At 41.5% G+C, this 21,233-nt stretch overlaps 1 protein-coding gene across 5 annotated transcripts in view; it reads left to right on the top strand.

Annotated features, from left to right (window-relative positions):
- Nucleotides 1-264: 264 nt before the first annotated feature.
- Nucleotides 265-21,233, top strand: part of BLVRA (biliverdin reductase A) — a 29,404-nt gene continuing 8,435 nt past the window's right edge. Inside the window, exons 1-4 of one of the 5 annotated variants that reach the window (XM_019285606.3) lie at nt 16,361-16,735; nt 17,114-17,255; nt 18,849-18,976; nt 20,594-20,713. In XM_019285606.3, coding sequence (XP_019141151.1) covers nt 18,858-18,976; nt 20,594-20,713 — 239 coding nt within the window. In that variant the 5' untranslated portion in view covers nt 16,361-16,735; nt 17,114-17,255; nt 18,849-18,857. Of the gene's footprint in view, nt 412-16,359; nt 16,736-17,113; nt 17,256-18,848; nt 18,977-20,593; nt 20,714-21,233 lie in introns of those variants that run through there. The other 4 variants (XM_010398649.4, XM_019285607.3, XM_019285605.3 and 1 more) reach the window with 4 other exon arrangements.

A 21,233-nucleotide genomic window follows, 5' to 3' on the forward strand; every position in this document is an offset into this window, starting at 1 on the left:
TACAGCTACTGAAGCCTATTAAGCAAATAAACGGGGTTTATTGATATGTAGCTTATCAATTCGGAAACCCTACATCAGAGTGACCCCTGCGCGAGCTCAACTGGGGGGGGAGGTGGGGGTGTCTTTCCCAGGTTCCCGGGGAGCTGCCAGCCCCTTGCTGGCCACGTGCAGCTTTCTGGGTGTTACCGGAGCGAAAGCTCCCACCCTCAGCGCCTGCTCCAGCTGCCTCTGGCTTCAGCCCGCCCCTGCAGTGCCTTATTGGATTCCTGGCCGAGGGGGTGTTGCCGCCGCGACAGCGATAGGGCGTGCGGGCGCTGATATGCCGGAGCTGCGGAGCGTTGTGTAAGAAGAAGCTGCGGGGAGCAGAGGAGAATTAAACAGGGCCACGTTTCTCCTCTGTGAGCTGAAGAGGTTAGTGGTTATTACTTAATCCCTGCTAACTGTAATTAGGATTTGGAAGCAGGGCTTTCGTTTTCCGTTCCTCGCCTCTCCAGGATTGCTGGCCACCGGCGTTTCCCCCTCGGTTGTGGAGGATTGGGGGAGTCCTGCAAGTCACGTTGTCCTAGCTGCTCCAGAAAAACCCTCCACACCAGAGGGGACGGGCCACCACCTGGGGAGGGGGGAACAGAGAGGAAGGAAAAAAAGGGGAAAGCCCTTTGTGTGAAATAATATCCAGGTTGCAGTGAAGCAGAGTACTAGTCTGTAAATGATGTGGAAGTAGCCAAGTAGCATCTTCGAGTGGCCTGGGCACTGTATGGTGAGAGGTCATGTAAAATGTTCCTAAAACTGGACTTCTTTTGAGAAGTGCTGTGAAAATCCTGTGAAAATCCATGTTTGCTGTAGTTACGTGATGCTCCCTTCTGAAACACCAGACCATTAAGTTACCTCAGTTTACCCATGTGTAAAGTGAGTGAGAATATTTTCCTTTTATAAAGGGATGTGGTGGTGCCATATTTCAGACAGCTTTTGGTGGGAGAAAGGTGATTCTTATGTTCTCAGATGTGGTACAGAATCCGTGTATAAAACACATTAACTTTATTAATAATTGCTTTACGTTCTAGTCACAGCTGTCACTTACCTCTAGCTAAAAAAAAGAAAAAAGATGCATCAAGGCTTAATCTACACACAGTGAAAAGGCAAGCTCAGCCTTTATCTAACTCCTGGCATCCTTCTGAGCTTTTGTATTAGAGCTTGTTAAACCCCAAACAACGAGTGTTAATTAGGACAACAGTTTATTGAACTAATTTTGTGTGAAATAATGTTTATCCAATTCCTTGCATTGACTTGTCAAATTAATTTTTGTGGAATAAAGGTAGTCTTTCAGCTCTTGTATCTCTGGTTACAGATGTGAACGCAGAATTACATTGTGCCAAAAATCAATAACATAGTGTTTGAACATCTTTCTGTCATTTGTGCCAATAAATGAGAAAATTAAGACAAATCTGTTTCAATAACATAAATCCAACTTGAAGTTTAATCTTAGTAATATAAAGAGCAATGGGTTAATATTTTAATAATTTTCAGCATATATAAAAAAGCCTTAGTTAAAGTCCTACTAAAAACTGTCACAAACAGTGCATGCCACTTAGATAATAATTATTACTAATTAAATTAATAATTAAATATTATTAATATAACAATAATTAATAGTAAAATATTTTAAATTTTCTTACTATTGGATCAGGAAACTACCCTTATTCTGGAGTGCTGATGATTCTGGACTCCTCCTCCTGGGTTTGCATCCACATGGTCAAGAAACTTATTTTTTGGTACGAATCTCTGTTTCTTCAGAGAGTGAACTGAGTTACTGTTTGTGAGCAGCTCAAGTTTAAGTCAATGAAGTGTCATTTGTGTTACCCTTACAAGAATGGCAGTGCTTATTTTGTAGAGCTAAAAGGGAGACTCAACCTTTGTAGTTTTCAACTTCTTATTCTTAGTGTCCTCATTATTTTCCCAGTTGTGCTAACTGGATGTTTCAACACCCACTCCTCACCCCCCAAACCCAATGAGCCAAAAAGACCACCACATTTAGCTCTAAGGGACTTAATTTTAAATGTCAAAGGGCAGACTTGTGTTTTCTTTGTCAGGAAGAGTATCTGCTGTATCCACAGATTTGAAAACTAAGCTCAGCAGATGAGAACAGGATCACTTTGCTCTCTGCAGTAAAAATTAACTGGTCTTGTCAAAACAAGTGAAGATAAATGAATAAATTAACTGATCAGTTTTCGAATTAAAACAGGAGTCACTTTCCATCTTACACTGTGGTGTCAGGACTTCAGTAAGATGCAGGACTGGAATGCACGTTGGCATTTTTGCTTTTTAGTCATGCCTCTAAAGTCACCTCAGTTTCATCCATCTTATAGAGAGAATATTGCACTCTGTGTTGTGCAGATTTGTAGGAAGCTTCAGAGGGTGTTTCCCATTACCACTGCTGTGGTCCACTGAAGCTCTGTCTGCACTGCCATCCTTGGCAAGGTAAGCAGAGTCAGGCAACAGGAGATAAAACGAAACAAAGCTGGGAAGAAATTGAGAAACTAACAGAGCTTGGATGGATGTAGTAATGGGAGAATAATGCCCTGAGGAAGGAGTTCCTGTGTTTTACACAGCAGTACAGCAACACCAACATATGCAGGACTGTGGATAACTTTCACTTCTAATTTCCAGGCAACTGTAGATCTTTTTGAAACTTGCAGGTAGTGCTCAGTGTGGTAAAAGAACTTACATTATGCTCATAGTGCACCTTATTACGTGAGGCAATAAAAAGGTTTCTTCACTGAGTGGGGAAGCAATGGGGCTTAGGAAAGAAAAACAGTCTGAAAGCCAAGGCACTCTTGTAGTTTAATCCTGTAGTAAAAAGGAAAAAAAAAACCAAACCAAAATCAACAAAAACCCACTCTGGATGTATCCACACTCTGTTGTAACTTAGCAGAACAAAGGTTGCTGAGGAGCTGTCTCATGCCTCTCGAGCTGGCCTTGAACCATGGCAAATGTTCTCATGCCTGTAAAGCTAAAGTGTGGGACTTATATCTTAAAACTTTATTAAATAAGTGCAACTATAATAAAAATATAAATATAAATTTGGCTTGTTTCCTCTCTAAGCAAAAAAAGCTTTGGCTTCTTGTCTAACTGAAGTGTTCCTTAGACTAATGTTTTCAACTCAGAGATCTACTGTGCTAATTAGAAAACATTGCAGAAAACACGCCTGACTGGGAAAGATAATGAAATGCATTTGCTAATCCTGTTCCTCCAGATGAGTCCAATCCACCACTTTAACAACATGAGTTGAACAATTAGCATAAAATAAGTTTCTTTTTTTTTTTTTTTCCATCTTCTCAGCATAGCATTATTAACCAATTAAGAGGAGCCTGTTTGGGGCAGCTAGTGTACCTGTCATAGTAACTAACCTAAATGCTAAATTAAAGGCTGCACAACACTGGCTATTAAAATTAGAAGTTCTCATGGCTCAAGTCATGTTACTGCATTTATTAGCTTTCCTTCTTAGTGACATGTGTAGGTACAAAGGCATCTTTATCATCTAGTCATTACCTCTGTTCTGTGAATGAGAGGAGAGAAAAGCTCCCAGAAAGAACATGGATTATTGAATAATCCCCAAATAACAGAGAGGAGGAAGGAGTACAGGATGTGACGGGTAAGTTGAGACCACAGTCACTTTAGTTAAAACGTCATGGATGTTTCTTTGCTATGCTAGAAGCGGTAAAGCTTTGTGACCCTTTTTGTTGCTAGGGAGAACAGCCCTTAGTCGGTATTTACTGTCTTTTGCAGGCTCTGACACAGATTAGCAACAGAGACTGGTTAGTCTGCTATTTGGTCATGAACACAGAGACCTTGGTGGCTTGCTCGTACTTGTCTTCAGAATAATTAGCTGATTTTTCTCAGACATAGCCCAGTTGTGTGCAGCTGGAAGTGGGATCAACATGTTGGAAGAGATCTCTCTATGCTTAGTGTTTAGTCTTGGTGACAGAAGATACAAATGCATCAAGGATTGGGGGGGCTTGTGGTTAGGTTGGGGGTTTTTTTTATTGTTGCCATTAAACGAGATTCATAAAATTTAGATGGAGATGGCAAATTAATTCTTGGTTTGTGTCTTTCTCTAAAGCTTTGATTCTTTAGTGGCAAAAATCTGTGAAGAACTCAGATACTCAGATAATTGGAATGTGGATAAAGAGGAATTCTGTAGTGTTGATAATTCACTTTTAAGTGATGAGGCTATAAACCAGAGTGGTACACTTCTGGCATTGGAGGTGATCATGGGCTTTGTCTACTTTCATTCTTGTTCAGTGTAAGACAGAGGTAGGCCTTTTTTTGGTAAGTATGACATACTTGGACTTGCAGTCCTGGAGTGCAGTTTCTGTTAGAAGCAGTCTGGAGTTGTCTGAGATATCTTAGGTTCATCATCCAGAAGTCAGGATAACCAATCCCAGCAGTTGTTGAAAATCTTTGCCCTAGGAAATGTGTTTTTCATTTGGACTTTTGGTTTTTTGAAGTCTCTTTTGCGTTTACTTACTTGCATAGTGAAGTGAAATAGCTATCCATACATTTAGCCCAATACTTACAAATTAAGATGTACTGCCTGTTCTTTTATGCCTGGCATCTTTAATGAGACCTTAAGACTGAGGGCTCTTGAATAAATATTTTCAAAATAAATAGGTCATTTGCCTGATTCTATTTACTGTTTAAAAAGAATAGCATTCTGCCATGTGTTTCCAACCCAGTTCTTCTTGGTCCTGATGACAGCCTGACCTAGTAATATTCACAGTATAGATACAATCAAGACACAGCAAAAGAACCATAAAAATAGCTGTATTATATGATAATATAAACAGGGCTTAAAGTGGCTGGTCCTTTGTTTTAGGGTGGATAAGAGCTTTCTTTCTTCTCTTGCCCTCCAAGCAGGGGATGTGGCCATGTAATCCTCTGGCTGCTCTGAGCCCAGTTTTTCTGATAAGACTTCATCAGAAAGGATACTGCTTTCAAGGACACAGCCTTAATTCCCTGCTATCTTTGAAGAAGGCCGAATTTTGCACCCAGGAGATGTATGAGGCACCTTTTTTTTTTTTTTTTTTTTTTTTTTTTTTTTTTTTTTTTTTTTTTTTTTGTGTTCATGTGCTCAGGCAGAGAGAGCACCTTTCAGAAACAACTGCTGGTCTGCTGCATGTTACCATCCCTCTCGCTTGGCCGGACCTTCCCACCATCAAATGGCATGTAATATCAGGAACAAAATGTTCCTCTCTTTAAAGTACAGGAGGGAAAGTCCTCATATCCTAGATGCTCTTAAGTTGTCAATTCCCAAGGAAGCATGAAGGTGCGGATAACCCCAGAGTTCAAGTTTCTTTTGGTTAAATGACTGCTAAATGAGACGTTGACACTTCATCTTTTGCCCATGTGATGTCAGACTGACAGGTGGCCTTTTTCATCAAGAGAATCATTATGAGCAGGAAGAACTGATGCAGTTGCCAAGTCATTCTCCATCATATTTGAAAAGTCATGGCAATCAGGTGAAGGCCCCAGTGGCTGGAAAAAGGGAAACATCACACCCGTAGCAGGGGGTTTGGACTAGATGATCTTGAAAGTTCCTTTCAACCCCAAGCATTCTGTTGTTCTAACAAAAAGAAGTGCAAAGTACATTCCTTTACTGCATGCTCATGATTATTATTTTTAATATCCAGCTCCTACATTATCTTGGTTTTGCTTATATGCCTCTCTGGAATGAACTTTCCTATTCCAGACTGCAGAACTAAAATTCATCAGGAGGAAAAGCCATCCAGCCTTACAACAAGTGTAGTCAAATGGCTTGTGATCTCTAAGTCTGACTCAAGCTGTTGTTTGGCCACAGTTACAGTCTTTGTTTGATCTTAAACAAAACTGGTGGATCTGAGTGGACTCCAAGGATGGATTATTGCAGACAGTTGTCATTTACATTTTCTGAGCTGCTGAGGCTCCACTTCTGCCTTTATGTACACAAGTCTGACCATGTGAGGGAAGAACAGAGCTTTAGCGTCTAATGTCAAAGGTGGGCATCTATAAAACAGTGACAATTTACAGATGCCTACCTGTAGTGTTTGTGATTATCGTAGTGTAAGGTGCCTTGTGTTTTCCATTTCTAATGATAAATAAATTTTGTATTTAGAACTGATTTTGTGGAGGGGCCACCATCATGCCTGAGGTGTGGATGGCTTAAACAATAAATATTAAACTTACACAGTCAACTTCTTTCCCAGAACCTCAAAATCCTTTCTTGAGTTTAGTTAGCAGAAGGTAAGGAGAGAAGAAGGGATTTAGACAGACATTTTTAAAAGGAGCAAGGCTGAATAAAGTAATGAACAGGGTTGCTGTTACATTTTAAAATTGCATTTATGTTACTATTGGTGGCACAGGATGGTGGTAGTTCAGTAAAGCCACTCTCTTCTTTTTAGAACTCAGTGACCTCTTTGGCTGTTTAAAGGAATGGTGCAGTTAAGGACATGAACTTGAGGTGGGGACAAAGCTCTTCTCTTACAAGAGTAACTGTTAAATCAGTTCACTAAAATACTGCAGAAAAAATGATGTGGGTAAAACCTAGTAAAACCAGGGAAAGAGAAAGAAATGTTTGCATTATGTTTCAAACAGAAGCATTCGTTCCTGGAAATCATCTACTTCCATGATCCAGTTATTTTTCTGCCTCTTTTACAAGGTATATTGCCCTCTTCCAGTGCCCCGAGTATTGTCTGCTCCTGAAACTTTGCAATAGCTGTTTTAGTTATTTCAAAATTAGGCGCTTGCACCGATCCTGCCTGTGATGGGTTATTATCCATTTGTTCAGCCACAGTTGTTATAAATAAAGGAATAGTCCACACTGATTTGGCAGAGGAAAGAAGAAGAGTGATACTGGGTTCTTTTATCCCAGTTACATGGCCATGCTGGTTCTGAGTAAGGTGTGCATTTAAAATACTCCTCTGAACAGGCAGTCAGCTTCACTAAAACCTTCCAGCTCTGCATCTTTGAAGGCAGACTGTAAGGAATAAAGAAGGCGGGGTGGTGTTTAAGTCTATTACCCAATTACAGTTATTTTTACATAGGTTTTTGGGGGGGGTCTTTGAAGTTGCCAGCAGCTTCACAGGTCCCAAGCTGACAAGATTTAACAAAGTATGTAGAAGCTATGATGCCATTAATGTCCTGGCAAAACCCATCCTGTACGCTTCTCCAGCTAGTGGCACAGTGTGGTCTCAATCATCAAGTCAGTTTATAATTTTTGATGAGTTTTGTATTCATTGCACATTCATGTGCAGGAGCTGAAATGTATGTTCATCTTTCTTTAGACAAGTTTTAAATATAAGTTGCTTTGGAGTGGCTTTAGCCAAGTAGAATCTTCTACTTTGCTTGAAGTTGCATCTACCTAATTTGATGGCAGTTTTTTGCGGTCCTTTTGGAGACTTTATGTAACAATAAATCTGGTGATGGTGAATCTGTAGAGGCAGACAGTTGTAAATAGGAACTATTTTGTAGGTCGTTCTTTCACTTGTTTATTAACCCCTGAGCGTGAGCCTGAGTATGTCAGGTTCTACCTTGGCATGCTTGAAGGTTCAGGTCTTGGCATGCTCAGAGCTGACTGACTGTACAGTCAAATGAAAACTAGTGGCATTTTAGCCACCTTCTTGGCGTATAAAACTACATCTCTTCTTCATCTCAGGTTGTGATGTGGATAAACCTAGGCAATGGGAGGCATGGAGTTTGCTTTTGCATTGTGTTCAGTTATACACAAATAAAGCATTGTTCCTCCTAAAACGCTTCACATGGAACCTAATGTGCAATTACAGTACAGTGGGAAATACGCTTTTATATGTTTCCTGTAATCTTTTTTTTTCTTTTAACTTTTTAATCGAGTTTTTGGTAAGATACCAAACACCCCCTCTAGTGGCTGATACTTCGGGAAAGGTGTTTGCTTTCTTGGGACAATTTTAACAGATGAGTAGCACTTCAGGACTACTTGACTGCTAAAGCACATTTAATTGCAGACTAACTCTTCATGAGAGAGAGGCCGGCCTACGTGATTCTTGAGTGTTGGGTTGCCCATTTACATGAAAAATACTGAGTTAGGAGGGAGTAACCTCAATTATTAATCTTCATTCAAAACCTTCTGGTTTTCCCTGCTCTCAAGCAATTTATGACTTTGATAGATTTGTAAAAGGTAATGGGAATGGAGAGCAACCACTGCATTTTTCAGGCCCTACTGAGTCGTAGACTTGATAAAATGACAGAGGTGATAGGGCATAATTTTTAAGAATACAATGTTATGCAAAACTTTATCTATTTCCTAAATTATCTCAATCTAGTTATTAAGGAAAGAACAATTTTTTATCACTGTCAATTTATTTTAGAAGGGTGAAGACTTCTTTTTTCTGGGTTAGGGGATGAGGAAGTCAGCTAAAAAAGTACACTTGTCTGACTAGCTAAATTCTGTATGTATATTGTTTTCTTTGAGAATATGAGGCAGGCCTCCAGTGTTATGAGTTGCCATCATGCTAGCAATGCAGGCAGAGGGTTTCATCAGCCAGGGTAAGCAGTATCTTTATAGTGACTGCAGTGTGTAGTAGGAGTGCTTTTTTTGTTTGGGGAATTCTCAGAATAGGCCAGCCTGTTAGAGATCTGGGAGGCAGTGACCTTAAGTGGACCGGAAGATAGGTATCATCTATTGGGTTGAGTCCATAAGGATATTAAAAGAACATACTTGTAGCTGGATATGTGTTTTGTTACTGTGCATACTAATATTCCAGTCAACAGCAAGAGCTCTTCTTTCTTAATGGGCTTGTAGGAATATTCTCATTGAGATCAATGGGATTACTTGTGATTAAAGCTCAGCAAGCATATAATTCCTTTTAGGATTTGGGTTTCAGATTAATTTAACAACAAGAGAAGGAAAAGAAGCAACTTTTTTTTTTTTGTTATTCATTGTAGGGCATTGTTTTATATAGATATTTCAGTATAAACTTTAGTTAGTCATATTTTCTAGATGTCTGATCTGTGTGGGATTTCCTGTACTGAAGAAGAGAGGTTGTAATTATACCTACTTCTTACACTGCACTTAGTGGCAGTAGGTCTGAGAGTGCTTTACAGAAGAAAGAGGTCCCCACTGTTCTGGAACTCAGACTGATTGGGAAAGGGGGTGTGATTTGCTTGCCTTGGGTCAACCAGTGTACTTTCTGTGAGAAAGTACAACTACAGCCTGGAAATACAGCTTTCCTGCTTCTGCCCAGCCCAGCTCTGCGTTCTTTAGGCCCTCTGAAGAAGGAAGAGTTGGTAGAAAGGACTCAGTAATTGGCAGGAAAATGCAGGTGCAGATGTAGTAATTGAGAAAATATTTCAGAATATTTTTCTGTAATTGTTCATCATCACTTTCAGTTGTGTTATAGCAAAAGGTTGGAAACCTCTTCTGGCATTAGTTTACCTGCAAAGCACTTGCCAATCTGTCAAGTGAGGTGGAGAAGCCTCTTCTCTCAGTAGGTGACACAGCAAAAACAGAATGAACAGCATAAGCTAGGGAAGGGAATGGGCTGAGATTCTTGGGCATGTCTCATGGGCTGCCCTGTCATCTACACCTCTTGTGATTAGCTCTGAGTAGTTTTCCCAGAAATGGAGGTATGGATAAGTAGTTCTCCAACTATTTTTTCCTTAACAAAACATGAGAAGCACTCATTTTTAAACAGAGTAAGAGCACAAAACAGCAATTCCTTTGTATGAAATAAGTGTTTAAGCAGAGTCTCAGATAGAGCGCTCAGACTCTTAGCTGTGCAGAGACTACTCTGGGGACTTTATTGCTCTGCAGGGAAGCTAGGGGACAGGGTTCATGGTCCACAGGGACCTCACAGAGTTCAACTTTGTGATAGCTTTAGTGTTTATGCAGATGTTAAGTCAAAAATACAGTGGAGGATGTTTCATGATTTTTTTTTTTCCTTTTTTGAGTTAGTACCATTTTTAGCTTTGTTCAGGGTTATTTTCTCAGGCACAGATCGGTAGTGTAGCAATACTGTTGTTTGGTCACCTGGAAAATTAGGATCTGTGAATTGCTGATAGCTCCAAAACATAGCTTGTTCTCCTGAATGGACTTTACTCCAAAGTAATTGACTTGTTGGTTTTTAAAATGATCTGCTCTTTTCTTCTCTTCTTCTATCACTGTGTCAAATTCACTTTCAAAAACTGTTATATAACATTAAAGCCTGACAGAAATTTTGGGGACGTTTTGTGGCTCTCTTTGCTTTAGGCATATGCTAATTAGCCACATTCAAGCAGCCTTTTGCTTAAAAAGTAGCTGTGATGAGGCTGCAGTTATATGCAATTGGTTATTTACCCACCAGAAATTTCACAAGACTTTCTGTAATTCAGTCCAGAGCAGTTCCTGGAAACTTATTATAAATAAGGGTTTAATTTTTTTTAGGAGATATTTTTATAAAATAAAATGTGGAGCCCTTCATGTCTTTCTCTTAATTAATTAATTTTTCAGGTGCCCCTAAACAGGCTCAGTTCTTTCTTGGATATTTTCAACCTTAGCAGTGTAGGTATATTGAAATGTAATGTGAGTTTCAAACAAAATGAGTCTGACTGAAGACAGGTCCCACAGATATGTAGAGAAGCTATTTTAAAAGTGTTCTAGCAACCAAATCTTAATCACAAAGAGTGACTATAGGCAAAAGAAAAGGACAAAATGGTCATTCTTACCCATGCATGTACATTGCAGAACTTCTGTTTCAATCCTCCACATGTGGAATATATCACATATTAAAACCAGATCTTCAGATTTTTTCAGTGCTTTTCATGGTTTTATATTACTTTTGTGAGATGATTTTGCTTCAAGTATGGAGCTGCAGGCTCTGGAAAGCAGCCTTGTGATGGGTGTCAAGACCACTGCAGACTCTAGGGTTAGCACATTTAGCTTGCAGAACTGTGTTTAAATAAAAGTTTTCCTCTTGCTCAGGTATTTATACTGGAGACAGCATAGCTGTTACAACTGCAGCTCTTTATTATTAACCATCTGCTGAATAGAGTAAAGGTGCTTGTTTGGCAGCTTAACACAGCATCTGACCATATATCAATGTAACTATATCAACTTCAACTTTGGCAGTCAGCTGGAAGACCATAATTTAATTGATGAACCTGCATATAAGTTTAAAACAATGCAGGCATATCGTTTAAGTGGCATTTAAAAGCCAGGGAAAAAAGTCCCTTCTGGCTATTTCCAAAGTACAGTGGTACCAGTCAGGATGAGAGATTGTTTTCTGCTGGCAAACCTCTGTGAGAGTTGGTGCCTTGAAGTTGTAACTCACTCAACAGAGCCTGTGTGCCTGTCGGGGAGACTGTGGCCTGGGTTGTGATAGCCAGAGAGATGGGTGGCACAGATAAAGAGGTACCGGCAAGGGTAGGTAAGTCCATAACAAACAGCTCTCCAGGAAAATGTGCACTGCTGCTTCTAGGTGGCTGCTGTTTTCCTTTGAAATGTGGAGACTGTAAATGGTCTTGGCAGGTTTTTGAGAAAATTTCTGATTCTCATTTTGTGTTCAATTAATGTTTTCAAGAGAAGTAACAAAGAGTGTTGGCGGTTACCTTTCTGACTGTCTTGCAGAAGACTTTACTTTTCTCTCTAGGTTGCAGTAAAAATAGAGCAAAAATAATCCATCATGCTAACTGAATTTAAACAATAATTTTTTGGCATTTTTATTCAAGATCTTCAAGTTGGGAGCCTGTGCAGGGTCTCCTTCCAGGAGGTACTTCGGCATATATAGAGGTTAAAGTGCACAAGTGGTTTCCTGCAGAATAAAAGGTATTTATGCCTTTGAACAGACTGCTAAATTGGAGTATTTGTGAGTTTTTCCTTTTAAAATAACAACACTAACAAAATCCACTCTGTTCAGCTTCTCCTTTCTCCGCTCTGGGCAGATCTTTCATGCTAAGAGTAGACAATGACAGCAAGATGTGGTGGTACAGGTTGTGGCGTGTACCAGCACCCTGAGTATGGCATCCGCCAGGTCTCTGGGTATTTGAAATCAGAAAGTTAGGGCTGAGAGAAACCTCACATTTTCAATATGATGATTTTACAGTGACTGCTGCTGTCCATCTGGTATTTCCCTTTTAACTTCTGTTGAGGAAGGTTCTGCAACCCTCATCTCAGGGCTTCCCTGCAGTAACAGAGAAAACATTTTGTATGATGTCTAAACAACAAATCTATTTGAAGGGAGCTCTGGAAAACTTCCTCAGTCCGTTACCAAAAATTGGTAAAAGTAAAAGCTCCTTAACGCCAGTGTACCATTAAGAAGCCGGCATTCTTTATCTGGCCGGATGCACGAGGGGTATCTCCTCCAAAAATTGTGCATGCTGAATACAGAAAAGGTCCTGTTTATATACTGTATTTTGCACACATATTTGTTTATTTTCCCAGGATAAACATACATATGATAATAATTTCCCAGAAATAATTAACATATTTTCCCTCCTGTTTACATATGCGTTCTTTCGTCCTGGGGTCCCTTTGGTGGTCCCTGGTGGTCAGCGACCCCAAAGTGGTACCTGACTGCCCAGTGAACTGCTAAAATTTGGCACAACTGGGCCGATTGCTTTCCAGTTCTTCTTACAGGATGGATATTGTGCAGTCCTATAGGTCAGTGGTTTTTGAAGAATAAACATTGTGTTAACTCACTGTAGTGGTTTTGGTTCAAAATATTCATTACTTACTTATTTTCCTTCTGTGAGATAAGAATTAGGAGAAAAGCAAAGCAGGCACAAACCTTAAACAGTTGCAGTACAATGGAAGAGTTTTATTACTAATAGAATTAAAAGTAAAGAGAAAATAACAAAAAAAAAAATTAAAGCAAATCCCCCCCCTTCCCCCACTTTCCAGCACTTCTCTCCTTTTACCCAGCTCACACAAGGATAACAGAACATGGGATGTTAGTCAGTGTTCCAGTTCTTGAAAAGTCTCTCTCTTATGCTTAAGGAAAAAAGGGTTTTTCCTTCAGTTGCACGTGGTTCCCAAACTGCCACTAACAGCAGATCCGCCCGGAAACAAACAGTCTGCTGTGTGTAGGACATCTCTCCCATGAAAAATCTCACAGTTCCTTCACACTGCAAAACATGGGCCATCACATGGGGTTATTCATCTTTTTAAGGATAAGTTATTTTGGCCTGCACACAAAGGCTTTTCTTCGCCACAAGTCTCTTAACAGCCTCTCACTACTTCTATATAGCCTGGCATAGGCACTCTTCACAATCTTCACAGGCACACGAGGATCCTCCATCCCCCCATGTTCTTCAAATGGATTAAAGAGACAAACAGTTTGTGGTATTACAGTTTCTTACCACGGCATGCAAGAAGGTTTTTTAAGCTGCGCGCCAGAGTCGCGGCACCGCCCTCTTTTCTCCCGTCGCCATTTCCAGCTCCGTCCCACGTGACTCACTTCTCTTTCTCTCTGACTCTGACGCCGCCATGTTGAAGGGTGTTCTTGTTCAGGCTTTACGGTGGGGAAAGCCTCGCTCCCTCTGTGCTGCTGGCTGCATGGTGTCCTCTTCAGTTCAGCACGAAGTGTGCTGGCTGCAGACAGGAGGCTCTGCCGGCTCCCATTGACTCCGCCGGCTCCGCATGGAGAGGAGAGGGACCCGCCTGTCCCCAGGAGCCGCGCTGGATGGGTTTAGCTGTGAGCAGTCCATGGCTGGTTTTTAGCTGCCTGTGGCTCTGGGACAGTCCCCCCCCAGCGACCCAGGGTCCGTGCCGCAGTGTTGGGAAAGGGGGAAAGGGGCAGTGGCCCCGGCCCGGCCCGGCGGGGCCTGGAGGCTCGGAGCCACCCCCCACCTTCCAGCAGGCGAGCTCCGACAAAAGGGGCAGTCCTGCCTGTCTGTGCGGTTTAAATATGTAAATTGTGAGAAGCGTAATTGGTCTTAAAGACTGTCCATCAACTCAGGGTCAACCCAATACACTCACCAGGTGCAGATGATTTTTCATCCAGCAACAAGTCCAGTCAGGTTTTTTCATTAGGGGGAAAGATCAGGCTGAATCCAACAGCCTGAAAGAGGCAAGACTTCTATAACCTCGATCAGTATTTAGGCTTGAAACATGTTCCAAGCACATGCACACAGGGCACACATACACGCCATGTATATATGTATGTGCATATGTGCATGTCCAGACACACAGATCACAGACAGAGCACTTAAGAAACACAGACAGCACCAGCAGTCTCATCCTGCTTGCCTCTCTGGCTGAGCAGGGTGAAGGTCTGCTAGTGAGGGTGTATATGTATGTTCACATGTACAACGTGGGTCCCTCCAGCAGCCAGGCTCAGACACTCGTGGTTCAACTGCTGAGTATGCAAAAGTGAATTAACCTTGACAACGGTATTTTCAGATTAAGTACTTATCTGTGAGGCTTCTGCTACTCTTAGGATACATGTGGCACTTGAAGCAGTACACTTTAAACCACCAGGCTGGGAGTGCTTCAGGAAAGCCTCCTGCATCAGTGTTATGCTATTACCTGTGATATTAGTTACAAAATATTTTGATTTCTGATGTGAGTCATTCATTCATATTTGTGGGAACAAGGGTTTGAAAACTGCAGGAAAAATGCATGAGGCTTACTGAAATTCTTCATATATCACGAGAGAAGGTACTTGTTCTCAATCTGTATTGTCTAGACATGCTATGAAAAATTTTCTTGAAGGGGAGGTAATTCCTAAGTTCTGTCTTTTATCTTGCTTCTGCACTCACTTGTCATGGCATTTGTGATGTTGCACAAAGCAGAGGTAAGCCTCGCTTTCCTTATGCTTACCTCAGTGAGTATTGGCAGTTTTGAGATGTAGGGTCCCACTTGTGATTGCACTGGGTGATGGATTTCTTTGGACTTACTCCATTGTTTGTTTTGCTGCTGAATATTCCTGCTTTGCTGCTAAATTTTTTGGGTATAGAGCACTTTTTTTTTTTTTTTTAATTGCTACAGGGTGGCCTACCTCTAATGTAGGAAATACCCACTAGAAGCGCAGCAAGCTCAAGAGCAGAGGGTGGATGGTACAATGATATATTGGTGTAGAATAAATGATCCCCTTCAGCTATTTGCCTTTCTCAGCTCTTTCTCTGTGTCATGCAGGGCTCATCTCCCCCGGGAAAAGGAGCCACTTGTGCTGTCAGTGGGGAAGAGCTCCCACAGCAGTCAGTGGCAGCCACCATCCCCCTTGTCCCAGTTCAGAGGGGACCTCTGGTGAGGCTGGCAGGGGTGCCTGCAACCCGGCCAGGGTGGGTGCTGCTGGGATGTGGGAGGCATTCCTCAGTCACAGTGTGTGAGCATGAAAGATATCTCCTAATCTTCTCATCAGCCCCTTTGCTTTCATACAGCCAGTTAGGAAAGAGTCGAGAAAATGCTTTTGGGAACTGGCCGATATACTGTTATATCACTTACAGTATGACTTTTTTTTGGTATGACAGGAGCCAAAGTTCAGCTGCCTTGAAAATGCCTCTGAAAGTTTTTGTCAATGCTTTGACAGAGGTCACTGATTTTAAGAAAAAGGTGTGAAAGGCAGGCACAGCAGTTTAAAATTCGGGTTTCCTACTTCATCATTTTTGAATTTGGAAGATAATTGTAGCTGTTATGCTCTTGTAAAGGTTTGAAAGAAGAAGTAAATTTTTATATATTCATGTGGACTCTCAGATGAGAATTCTCTATTCTGCTCTTACTTGATTTGTAACAGTTCTGAAAAATACCTAATTTACTTTTTTCCCTGAGCAGCTGCAGATTTTGGTGTGTGAGCAAAATAAGGGTAATAAAAAGCCACAGCAGGAATGCAAACACAGCAGTTTTTCTCTTAGCTACGTGCGTAAGCAAAGGCTCCATAGCATACATTTAGTAGCTGTCTCTTTTGGTGTATTAGCCAGTGAACACTTGACCTGGACCAAATGGCTGGTTGCTATGGCAATGGGTTGCATAGTAACAGGTTTTGTTCTTAGGTGGAAATCCTCTTGCTTCTCTTAAATGTTACTTTTGAGGAGGTCAGAAGAAATTAATCAGAAGAAACTAGGAAAGTCTTTTTCAAAGGAGAGGCAAAAACATTGATGTTCTGCTACCTGAGCATCTGCAGAGAGATGTTCTTTGTTCCCTGAAGTAGGTAGTCAGCTCCCACACTTTCTCCACTTTATTGAAGCAGAGGTCAGCAGCTCACCAGCAAAAAAAAAAAAGTAATTCTTGGAAACAAGATGACTGTAGGAGGTTCAGAGGAATTTGTTTGCTCTATGACTCCAACTCCCAATCCTGCTGAAGGCAATAGGCAAATATTAACAGCTTAACACTCCACTAACCTTGAACATTTCTGAATTTAAAGTAAGCTCCTGATCAGCTCTTTTCAAGCTGGACTTGTGAGAGACTGGAAGGATTGATGTCTCGAGACGTTATGGGCTGCACGTGTGTGGAGGAAGGGGCAGGTCGGGCCTTGCTCTGGTGAGGCAGTACCCTGCCCTGTACTGTCCCACACCTAGAGCCTGTATCCCAGCCCAGCAGTAGGTGCCAATCCCTGGCACACTAGAGGCAATGCTCCACATCCACCTCTGGAGCCCTTAGCCCAGCTTCTGAGTGGGCAAATGACTGGAAGTCCTACCTGGGAGAAGGGCCCAGGAAGGCCAAGGGGTATTTAAGGCTGAACAAAAGGCAATCAGATGTCTTGACCATACCTCCCCTTGGAATGTCTATCTGAACACTGCTGGAACCCAGGAGCTGGTAGCTATATGTGTCCTTTAATATATATCTTTTCTGTCTTTCTTTCTCTTTCTTCTTCTAATTCCCTCTTCTTGGATTTTTGAGTAACTTAAAATTGAACTGGCTTAGAGTTTGCAAAGTTGAATGGGCCAAGTTAATGCTTTGAGAAGTGTTTTATGTTGATTGAACATTGCACTAAACCTTTTGCCAAATTTCTCTGATTTTCTAAAGTTGCCAGTAAAGTATTTTTTGTTGTTTTGAGCTGTTGAGAATATCTTCTCGGTATTTCTCCTGTGCATCTAACTTAGAGTACATGAACAGCCTTAAGCCCTTTTAAAAGTCTCATTGATCAAGGTTGTTTGGACACTTACAATACTAAAAATGTTCTTGCTGTGACAGTGGTCAAACGCCATAGCAGGGGCATGGGAGGTTGAAGGATTGCCAACCATGGGGGCAGTCAGAACTCAGCATGGCCCTGGTGCAACTGAGTGGTGTTTGGATTGGGTGACCTTCTGGGGCTCCTTCCAGCTGAGGTCATTCTGTAAGTCTGTCTGTTTTTCTCTTTGCCCATAAAGAAAAGCAAATATGATGGAGAGCCCAGACCAGGACTCTGCCTGTGGGTCGTACTCAAAATGAGTTTTGTGGTTACGTTACCCTCCTTTTCCCCTCCTCTCCCTCAGCCCTACACACTTCTGTTCCCTGGTGAGGAGTGTCATCATGCCATACTTCAAATACTTGGTAATAAAATGTCACTGTAATTCCCCTAGAGAACTGTTTGATATATCACTCATTTCTTTTCTTACACTGAACGTGTTGCTCTGTGTTTTACCTTTGTACCTTTTTGGCTTATATAAAGTGAGCGGTGTTCAGCACCGTACACAGGAGCTTATAGGAAAACAAAGTACAGACATGGCATGTGATTGGAGAGGGGATCTTTTTTCCTTTGTGCCAACAGCTGTCAACCTCTTGCGCTGCCAGAACAGTCACTTATGGCTTTGCTGCTGCGCTGTGATCGTGTCAGACAAGAGGCACAAGGAGGAGTTAAGTGGGGTTGTCCATTTACCCATCTCAATCTCAGAAAGATGTGAAGGGCTGCAGCCAAGTAGTGTAAACAATCTAAAGAGTTTGCTCAGGTCAAGGGATTGGGAGTGGCAGGAAGAAGACTGAAACAGAAGTAGCAGAGATTGAAGGGATGCTTTCATGAGATGGAAGGAACAAAAAGTGAAGAAGATCTGATCTGACCTCATTTATTTTAGGCCATTTTCCTGTAAGTCTTCAATTAATTTACAAAGTGTTGCTAGTCCTCAGGATGCTGGAACAGTGCAGGTTTGAAAGGTTACACCAGTTGCCCAATGCTTCCGCAGATCAATAGCAAATCATAAAACCAACAGAAGAATTTATTGCCAGAGGCCCAGCAGCCCAGCCAGTGAGTGCAATACCTGTCTGACCCTCCGTGTTATGCAGTTGTGTCAGCAGTTGCATTTGGGAGATGTAAATCTTAAAGACATGCCTGCTTGTCATTTAAGAGGTGCAGAACTCTGTGTATGGAAATGTCAAGCAAGCATCTTGACCAAATTATCAGATGGTTGGTTACAGCTTGACATTGTAGGACGTGCTGGCAGTTACATGGGGAAAGAAAAGATGCTCTTTGCTTCCTGTCCCAAAGTATTCCAACTATGCTGCTGAGCACTGGGACTGTCTGTGTGGCACCATGCTGCAGACGCTCAGGAAGTCAGCAGGGTTTATATAAAGCTCTGCTGGGTTTGCAGAACCTTTTGGCTCCTTTCCAGTTTGGAAGCAGTGATATAAATAGAAGAATGTCTCACTTTTGAAGTCTGCTTTCTATTCACGGAAAGGAAGAACTTTGCTGGAGCTGTGATTTAATAGCTGTTAAATACAAATCTCAAGACCAGTCCTATGACAGGCTGAACTGCTTGATCCCATTTCAATGGGATATGAGTGAGCTCAGCAGCCTATAGCATCATATCTCTGTTAGCTGGTTGCTGACACCTGAATAAGGATTGGTGCTGTGAAAGCAGGGTTCAAGAGTAATCTATTCTCCCACCTTCTCTCCCAATTGCACTTGTCCCTGCTATGAGAAAAAAATGTTTTATTTTGTTTTTCTTTTGGACAGATTAGCAAAATGTTTGGGACAGTGGTGGTTGGAGTTGGAATTGCTGGCTTAGCACGAATCCGAGACTTGATGAATCCAATGCCTTCCAGCCCTTCTGAGCACCTGAAACTCTTTGGATTTGTATCCAGGTTAGAAATTTCATCTTACCATGTTTAATATGTATATTGCAATGTTTTTTTTTCTTTTTCAAACTGAAAAGGAGAAGTTCATGTAAATATTCCTGTCATTCTGAGTGCCAGCTCAAAAGTGAGCACAGAAAGCTTTGCAAGAGGGAACAAATAGGTTACCTTAGTGAGATATCTTTCAGACATGACTTTCTAGTTTTTACTTTTAAAAATTGAGATATGTTCTTGCTGTAGGATCTGTGTGATAAAAACAAATTGTCTGACTGAAATTTGCTGTAGATTTAAGGTAGTGCAGACAATAAGTACACTAATGATCTAGTGTCTGCATGACTCTTCTAGAAATGCTAAAAAAAAAAAGTTTTACAGAGTTTTAAAAAGTTCTTTTTCAAAAACATGTTTTAATGCTCCCAATACTCCAACTTCATAATAAAATTCTAGTAGGTTTTTAAAACCAGGTATTGAACCTGTAGATATCTAAAGGAAATCCCATGATTTAGTACATGCAATAATGTTGCTTTTTATTCTTCTTATGCTTCTTAGAGAAACAAGAGTCTTTCTCACTAGTTTGGAACTGTGGAAATTTAGTGTATACCTTCCTCTGAGCATTCCTGCTGGACTGTCTGACCCATTACAGTGGAGCATAAAAGTTTGAAAGAGTTAGGTAGTACATTTATGCATCTCAGATTGTGAATTTATTTTTCCAGCTCTATTTAAATCATGCAGGGCTGTTTGAGACAGAAAGGACTGATTACGTCACCCACTTTATCTTCCTGCCAAAAACACTTTTGGTTCTCTGATGCCTCTGTCAGTGCTATAGGTAACCTTGAAGAGCACTGAAGATAGGGTTTCCACTACTTTTTTGGAGAAACAATGCTGTTGAAATGCATGATTCACCGTAATCTTCTTTGGATCCCAATCACACACAAACATCACCTGTCTTTGCTTTCAAGTCCTGCTTGTGGCCTGCCTTCCTGCCCTCTGTCACCTATCCTAACACTGTCAAGGTGCCTGCTCCAGTCAGTAGTAATGCAAAAGGCTTCTGGGGGGAGTGTGTGTTTTTCATTTTCAGCTGGAGATGTGCTCAGCTTGCTGAGCTTTCCCCTTAGCACTGACATGCTGTGTGTGTTGCAAGGTGAGCCATCATAGCCAAGCATCTGCTTTGTCTCCCTCCTGCTTGTCTGTACTTGCAGCTGTGTGTGGCCCTGCCAACTTGAGTGCCTTTGTCCACGTTGTCCAGGATGGTGGGGAGAAGTTCTCCCATAGGAGCACTGTTGTCTTTCAAGTCAGTCTTTTACAACATCTCTTTGGTAGTAATGCTTATTAAAAACCAAAACACCAAAACCAAAAGGGTAAGTACTTGACAGTTCAATAGCAGGCCAGTTTCCAGACTGATACCACCGCCTACACACTGGTCCATTTTTTTATTCTCTTCTTCATTCCACTTCTGTCTGTAAATGCTCATGCTCTTCCTGGATAACAAACTGCCTTTGTTATACCCTGGTTGAACTCAGTGAGACAGTGGTCCATGGGAACTGTTTTTAAGTACTGCTACACGACATGTGGTTGGGAAGAATGGACTGTGACAGTTATGCTCTGGTTGTATTTATGCTAAATATGCAGGAGAAGTTTTGGCAATATTAATGAGGCTAAGCAGATTAGCCTGGAAGATGCTCTGAGAAACAAAGACATCCATGCAGCCTTCATCAGCACAGAGAACAGAAGCCATGAAGAAACCATCAGGTATTTTAAGGGGTTCCCCCCACCTTTTCCCTCTTTCCCCTGTATTTTAGAAGCACAGAGGAGCTGTGTAAAGGTGTTGCAGGAGAAGATATGAACACCGAGGAAAGACTGCCAGACTAGAGGCCTGAAGTGAGTGATAGTGAGTTCCCTAGAGCACCAATAAGCCCTGGAAGAGAGTAGGATTTAAGATGCATTAATTTCCCAAGTAATTCTATTTCCGTACCTCTAGGCCTATGTTTGATGGACAGGCAGCTTAAAACAGGATTTAAAGCCTTTCCTCACAGATTATATTGTGGAAGGGTAGTCCAGTGTCCCACTCCAGCTACTTACATGTCTGTAAGTCAGAAATTGCAGTGCTCAATGCTGTAGCATTTTAGTGACTTGATGTAGGGGAGTGAGGGCATTCTGTGGCAAAAGAAGAATTAAAACCCTCCTTCCCCGCTGTTTAAATGTGTGATGTAGCCACCACACCATCCTTACTAGGAAAGTTGCCATTTATTTCTGTTACTCCATGTTGTGC

This window comes from Corvus cornix, chromosome 2, assembly GCF_000738735.6.
Source record: "Corvus cornix cornix isolate S_Up_H32 chromosome 2, ASM73873v5, whole genome shotgun sequence".
NCBI classification, from domain to species: domain Eukaryota; kingdom Metazoa; phylum Chordata; class Aves; order Passeriformes; family Corvidae; genus Corvus; species Corvus cornix.